Genomic DNA, 6903 nt, shown 5'->3' with positions numbered 1-6903 from the left:
TTAGAGCGCAGGCTGCTGTCACTCAGCCTGGCTCAGGTCCCGGGAGAAGAGGCCGGGTAAGGAGGGGCCACGGCCCCTCGACGAGGACGCTGCTGGGAGCTGCCAGAACGAGCCCCGGGCTCTGCCCCCACCCTGGCGCTGGCTCGCAGGCGCCCGGTCGGTGCGATCCTCCTTGGTGAACATTCACTCATCCTGGGCTGTTCTCGCCGGGGGCTCGGGACTTCGAGGCGGCCCAGACAGGAGTTGATTCTGAGCGAAACAAGTCATTTGGGGCTTGAGGTGGGCATGAGCCGCGCGGGACTTGCAGGCCAGATGCGTTTCTTTTGTGCGGCCGCGGGAGAACTCAGTGTGTCACCGGGGAAGGAGGGTGAGGCGCGGCGAGGCCGCGGGAGGGGGGAGGCGGCGGGAAGGTGGCTGCAGAGGGGGAGGGCGCGGGCGAGGCAGTGAGGGAGGGAGGGAGGGAGGGAGGGCGGCAGAGAGGGCGCGGCGGCGCGGGCGGCTCGGGGCTGGATTCCGCCCGCGCTCCCTCGCTCGCTTGTTCGCTCCCTCCTTCCCTCCCAGCCCCCTCCCACCCAGGCCCACCCCACCCACCACCCCTGGCGCAGGGACTGCTGGAACCTGGCGTGCGCGCTGTCGCTTTAAGACAGACTCTGCCGGCGCCGTCCGGAGCCTTAGAAACCGGCCCCGGATCGGGAGCCGGAACCGGGGCCGGGCGGGCGGCTGAGGCCCGAGCGGCGGGAGGGCAGCGCGGAGCGCGAAGCCGGGCTCCCGGTCGCGGGAAACCGCTGCCGCTGCCGCCCGCCTGGCCCCGCAGCCCCGGGCGGTCCATGGGGCGGGCGCGGCGTCGTTGCGGGCGCGGGCAGCCCTGGGGGGCGGCCGCTTAGGCGCTGCGCTCTTGTCCTCGCAGGTCGCAGCCAGGGCAGCCGGGCGCGCCCAGCTCCGGCCGCCGGAGCGCCCGCCGCGGTCCCCGCCTCCATGGACGCCTTCAAGGGGGGCATGAGCCTGGAGCGGCTGCCGGAGGGGCTCCGGCCGCCGCCGCCGCCGCCGCACGACATGGGGCCCGCCTTCCACCTAGCCCGCGCCGCCGACCCCCGCGAGCCGCTCGAGAACTCCGCCAGCGAGTCGTCCGACACGGAGCTGCCAGGTAAGCGCGGCTCCCCGCGAGGCGCGCACGGAGCCTACCCGGGTGCAGGGCGCGGGGAGCCGGGAGCAGGGCCTGGCGCCCGCGCCGCACAGTCACGCTCGCTCTACGCCCCAGGAAGCCTCAGGACCTTTCCTTTTCCCATTCTCCACCTGACGGTGAACGCGGACAAGTAGGCGCTTTATGAAGCGGAAATTTAGTGCTTTTCGAAGGCACTTCCACGCGGTGCCCACGCGCCAAGTGACCTGCAGATGCACGAACCTACAACCGGAGGGTCGGAATGACAGCCCCTCTTGATCGGGAGCAAATAGAACGGGGAGAAAAGTTAGGCTTGGGCAAATGGTTGTCGAAGGGCCGCTTGGACCGAAGGAGAGGAGCAGATCAGAAAGGAATGGGCGGCGGGCGAGAGAAAGTGCCCAGAGAGAGGGAGTACAGACACCCCGACAGACTGTGGGCGACTGACTGAGAGGGAGAGACCTAAGAAGGTGGCGGGAAAAGTCGGAAAAGCAAACTGGGGGGAAGAAAAACAACCTTAAGTAAAGGGAAAAGAGAGGACAGCGAGGGCGAGTGGGCCAAGAGGGGCGACCCGGCTCCGGTTAGGACCCCCTAAAAGAAGGATCCCTGCCCCACGTGCTCCGCCGGAGCCCGGAGCCGCCAGGCCGCGGGTCCAGGGCTCCGACTCTGCTCGGCCAAGTCTCCTTCCGCGCTGCCTTTTTGCCCGAGCTCAAGCTTTTTTCCCTGCGCCAGCTACTGGGCCGGCGGGTGGGCGGCGCGGGCAGTGATGAGGCCAGTACCCGGCCCTGCCCGGGGTCCGGAGTCTCCGAACGGCTCCCGCGCTCGCGGTCCTAGTTCGGCGCCGCCGCCGCCGAGCTCCCCACTCCCACGGCCGTGGGCGCCTCTTCTGCGTTCATTTCTTAATCCACCGCTGAGTGTTTCTCTACGAGTTTTTAATCTCTATTTATTTCTGTTTTGCATCCCTAAGTGACTTTCTCTGAGAGGTTCTGTTTGCTTGGTTAAAAAAAACAATCAACGCTGGACGGTACTTCTGTTTTCAAAAGTTTTAACCGTGGCCTTTGGTTGTTTTTTATTTTTTAAACCCAGAGAAATACATAGTCATAGATTGCTTTAAAAACCCAAGTCTATGAGAATAAATTTTTTAAATTAACTGTATTTTTCGTTATAGAAAGAATTGCTATACTAGATATATTTCTCTCTAATTTAAAATATCTACATGCAACATTATTCTTCGGGAGATTTTAAAAAGTCAATCCAAAATGGCGCTTTTCTCCGGGATTTTCTCAAAATCCATTTACAGTGATGTTATTTGGGGAATTTAAGTTATCTAACTATAGTGTTGTATTTCCCTGGGATTTAAAAATTATCTCTAGAAGGGCATTATCGGGAAGGGGTTAAAAAAAATCTATCTACAACAGTATATTGATTTTTTTTGAATCCCAGATAAATAAATGCCTGTGTCTGCCTGGAGTTTATACACTTAACAGCACTGTATTTAGTTAGGGGTGTGTTTGCACGGAGGTTTCTGGCTTCTTAATTTGCATTTGCTGTGTTTCTACCTGCCTATTTTTAAGAATTTGTGACCCTTTCTATGTTTTTAGGCATAGAGCTGTGAGCTTTTCTGGGCTTCTGTGTTTTGTTTTTAAATTCTTTTTCTTTATGTTTCAATGTTTCTATAACTGCATGTTGTTTGTGTAGCTTCAAAGAGAGAGAGGCTAGAGCCCCCAGGTCACCTAGACAGAGTCTGTGGGTCTGGGCTGCCTGGCTGCCGCCAGAGGGATTTTCTGTGCCTTGGGACTTGAGGCCTGGAGCTAAGGCCGAGAACCCGGCTGTGCTGTGCCTGCCCGGTGGGGCTCCCACACGGCCCTGGGGAGAAGAAATTGGAGGGGCTGCAGGCCACTGCCTGGCTCTTGCTCCACCCACCCCCCAGCTTCAGGCTAGAAAGATTTGATCCTAGTTCAGAAAAGCAGAGATCCCCTCTGATTTAGAACCCCAAGAGCCCTAAAAAATGTACATTTTCGGGTGACATCAACAGCAGAGCTCCAGCATGAGCCGAGCTGTGAGAGCAGGCCCTGTGCAGCTAGGAACCTAGGCCCACGTTTCCGACTCCTGGGCTCTTCTCCCAGACGAGCCTGTTCAGAGGTGACTACTGCCTACCCTACCCGGCACAGGCGGGCTTTTTCCAATGGGTACAATTCCAGGGCCCCTGGCGGGAGGGCGGGCCCCACCAGGGCTGACCACGGGCGCTTCGGTGGAGCCGGGATGGGGTGCAAAAGGGCATAAGCCCGAGGTGACCGGCGCCCCGTCCTGCCTGCTTCAGAGAAGGAGCGCAGCGGGGAACCCAAGGGGCCCGAGGACAGCAGTGCGGGCGGCGCAGGCTGCGGCGGTGTTGAGGACCCCGCCAAGAAGAAGAAGCAGCGGCGGCAACGCACGCACTTCACAAGCCAGCAATTGCAAGAGCTGGAGGCCACGTTCCAGAGGAACCGCTACCCGGACATGAGCATGCGGGAGGAGATCGCCGTGTGGACCAACCTCACCGAGCCACGCGTGAGGGTGAGCGCGGGGTGCGCGCCTAAGGGGACCCGCACAGAAGGCTGCCAGCCGGCCCAGCGCAGCCCTTGAAAGCTTAGACCTGCGCTCAGACTATCACTCTTTCCCACACTCAGACCTGCTCCCTCCCTCCACCGGAGGCGATTCCACCTTAGGCCTCGGTCTACCCAGCTGCTGCAGAGCCGTTCGGTGCTAGCACCCTTCGGCTGCTGCCGCCTCGGATGCCTCTGACCCGCATCCTACCTGACCCTCGGGCTCTACCGCAGCCCCCGCCCAAAGACCTGTGTCCCCAAGGGACGTTCCCCTGCCCTGCAGAGCCCAGAACCCGCTCCGCTGTTACCCCCTAAACTGAGCAGAGGATTCCCCGCCGCTGGGGACCTCCGAGCGGCTGGCGCCTTCCCGCGAAAACGAAAGGGAAAGGCAGATCCTGCCTGGCAGCCTGAGAGAGGCCTTTTAAGAGCGTAGGCTTGGGGGGGGTCTCAAAACTTCCTAGGGCAGTGGTCCCACCCGCACGCTGCTTCTCCAAAATCTCAGGATATTCTCCACCTGACTCTTTCTCAGCCATTCGGCCAGTCTGTAGCTGAACCCTTTCCCTAATGCCCTTTCCCGTAGGGCTGGGTTCAGGTGAGGAGGGGGGCAGCTCTGGTGGATGAGTGAGCCTCAGGCCGAATCCCTTTGGAGATGTAAGGTCTCCAACTCAAGACAGGACTGCACCCTCCCTCTTCTCACCCCTTGGTTCCCAGTGAAAACATGGCTTTCCTGCCAGAGCAGCAAGAGAATCACTTCTTCTCTGGGTACTGCAAATATTTAATCAGATATTGGGAGCACGTTCCAAGCTAAACCAAAGTCCCACCTGGGCCACAGACTCCCTGCTATAACCCCAGCTCTCACCCCTCCCCAGTCAGGCTGGCCAGCCCAGTGGGATAGAGAGTGAAGACAGCACTCAGTAATCCTGAACTCACTAATCCTGCCTGGGGTTTACGGTGGTACGGGTGGGGTGGGGGTGCAATCAGGCAATGTTAGTGCTGGGGATGGAGAAGGCTGAGATGCAGGGGTCCAGCAAGAGAGGTCGGGATACAGCCCGGGGCTGGTGGAGGGCTGCAGAGGGCAAAGGATTGGGACTAGATGAGGATCAGCAAGCACTGGAAGTTGGGAAAGAAGAGGTTCTCACTGAATTTTGTGAGGAAAAGTGAAGGAGGAGAGTAGAGAGAGACTAGTAAGAAGTGAAAGGAAATTAAATATTTGCAGAAAAACATATTTGGCATATATTTAGGTAGCAGGAAAGAAATTAAATATTTAAGGGAGAAGCAAAAGGATCAAGTATTTGAGAAAACTAAAGAATCAACCATTTAAGAGAAACAGTGAAGGTCAGATATCTGGAAAGAAGAAAAAAAACTAAATATTTGCAGAAGAATCAAAAGGATCAAAAAGGGATAATGAAGAAAAATGGACTGTTTGAGGGAGAAGAAAGTGGTTCAGATAGTGGGGTGGACGGAACGAAAATAAACATTTGAGGCAGAAATGATAATATTAAATATTACCAATAAAGATGGAAACAGACTATCTGAGGAATGAAAAATAGACTGAAGAATGAGAGGAGTCGCAAGGTCCTATTTTTCAGGAAAGAAAACTACCTTTTGTATTCGAGGAAGAAGAAAATGGATGGAGTATTTAGGAGATAGATGGGGAACCGTTTGCGGGAGAAGGCAGAAGATGAACTGGTTGAGAGAGGAAGAAAGAAAACAAATATTTGTTAAAAAAAATAAAAAAGAGGATCCGTATTAGGAGAAGAAACCGGATTTAATTGGGGGAAGAGGATAAAGATCAGAAAAAGGAAAAGACTAATATTTTCTGGAGACAGAAACGGAACCATTATGGAGAGAAGGCAGGGGTGGAAATATCGAAGAAAAGAAACGGTATTCGAAGAGAAGGAAGCGGGCGGAGGCCTCGGGGTGGGGCGGGGGAGGTGGAGGCGTCTTCCCGCCCTCGGCAGCCCTGACCCTTCTCCTGTCCCCCTCCCCTAGGTCTGGTTCAAGAACCGGAGAGCCAAGTGGCGGAAGCGCGAGCGTAACCAGCAGCTGGACCTGTGCAAGGGCGGCTACGTGCCGCAGTTCAGCGGCTTGGTGCAGCCCTACGAGGACGTGTACGCCGCTGGCTACTCCTACAACAACTGGGCCGCTAAGAGCCTGGCACCAGCGCCGCTCTCCACCAAGAGCTTCACCTTCTTCAACTCCATGAGCCCGCTGTCGTCGCAGTCCATGTTCTCGGCCCCCAGCTCCATCTCCTCCATGACCATGCCGTCGAGCATGGGCCCGGGCGCTGTGCCCGGCATGCCCAACTCGGGCCTCAACAACATCAACAACCTCACCGGCTCCTCGCTTAACTCGGCCATGTCACCGGGCGCCTGCCCGTACGGCACACCCGCCTCGCCCTACAGCGTCTACCGGGACACGTGCAACTCGAGCCTAGCCAGCCTGCGGCTCAAGTCAAAGCAGCACTCGTCGTTCGGCTACGGCGGCCTGCAGGGCCCGGCCTCGGGCCTCAATGCGTGCCAGTACAACAGCTGACCGCCCAGCCGGGCCACGCGGGCCGGCGGCCGGCACAGCGCCGGGGCCGGGACCGGGTCGGGTGCGGGCGCGGAGGACCTGGCGCCTGCGCGGCCCCTTGCTCCCCGCCTCCCCACCTCCGGCTTGGTTTTGTGTTTGCTTTCCTGGACCCCACTCTGCCCTCCAAAACGAGACAAAGCAAAAAGACGTCGGAGAAAAGTGCCACGAAAAAACGGATGAGTTGCAATTTTCCTCGGGATGACGCGGGTGGTGCGTGCTCGCTCGCCCGCTCGCTCGCTCGGGGCCCGGTGGGCCACTCTCCGGAGGGGACGCGGCACGGGAGGCGAGCGCCGAGGCCGGCGGCCCGGAGGAGACGCCCCGTAGCCCGCGTTCCCGCCTGCGAACTGGAGCGCGGAACCCCGGCAAGCCTGGGCCCCGGCCAGGTGCAAACCAAGACGCCCCCTCCGAGCTGGGCCCGGCCGAGCATACCTTAGCTCGATTCGGATCCAAGTTGGAGCGGGCGTTGGGCCAGGGATGACGGTACCCAGTCCAGGGTCGGGATCTCGCCGTGGAGCCGTACTAATGGCCCCGGCGCGCCTCGAAGAGCCCTTGCCTGCCCCGCGCCCCGGAGGCTTACTTTAAGGCCAAGGA

General features: G+C 58.8%; 1 protein-coding gene across 1 annotated transcript; it reads left to right on the top strand.

Annotated features, from left to right (window-relative positions):
* Positions 1-975: 975 nt before the first annotated feature.
* Positions 976-6273, top strand: PITX1 (paired like homeodomain 1). Its single transcript, XM_068534439.1, has 3 exons — positions 976-1144; positions 3477-3709; positions 5731-6273. Exons 1-3 carry the CDS (start codon positions 976-978, stop codon positions 6271-6273), a joined length of 945 nt encoding a protein of 314 aa, XP_068390540.1.
* Positions 6274-6903: the final 630 nt, after the last annotated feature.

This window comes from Eschrichtius robustus, chromosome 2 (assembly GCF_028021215.1).
Source record: "Eschrichtius robustus isolate mEscRob2 chromosome 2, mEscRob2.pri, whole genome shotgun sequence".
In the NCBI taxonomy this organism is placed as follows: Eukaryota; Metazoa; Chordata; class Mammalia; order Artiodactyla; family Eschrichtiidae; genus Eschrichtius; species Eschrichtius robustus.
The sequence above is the reverse complement of the archived record's forward strand: the minus strand, read 5'-3'. Positions and strand labels throughout refer to the sequence as shown.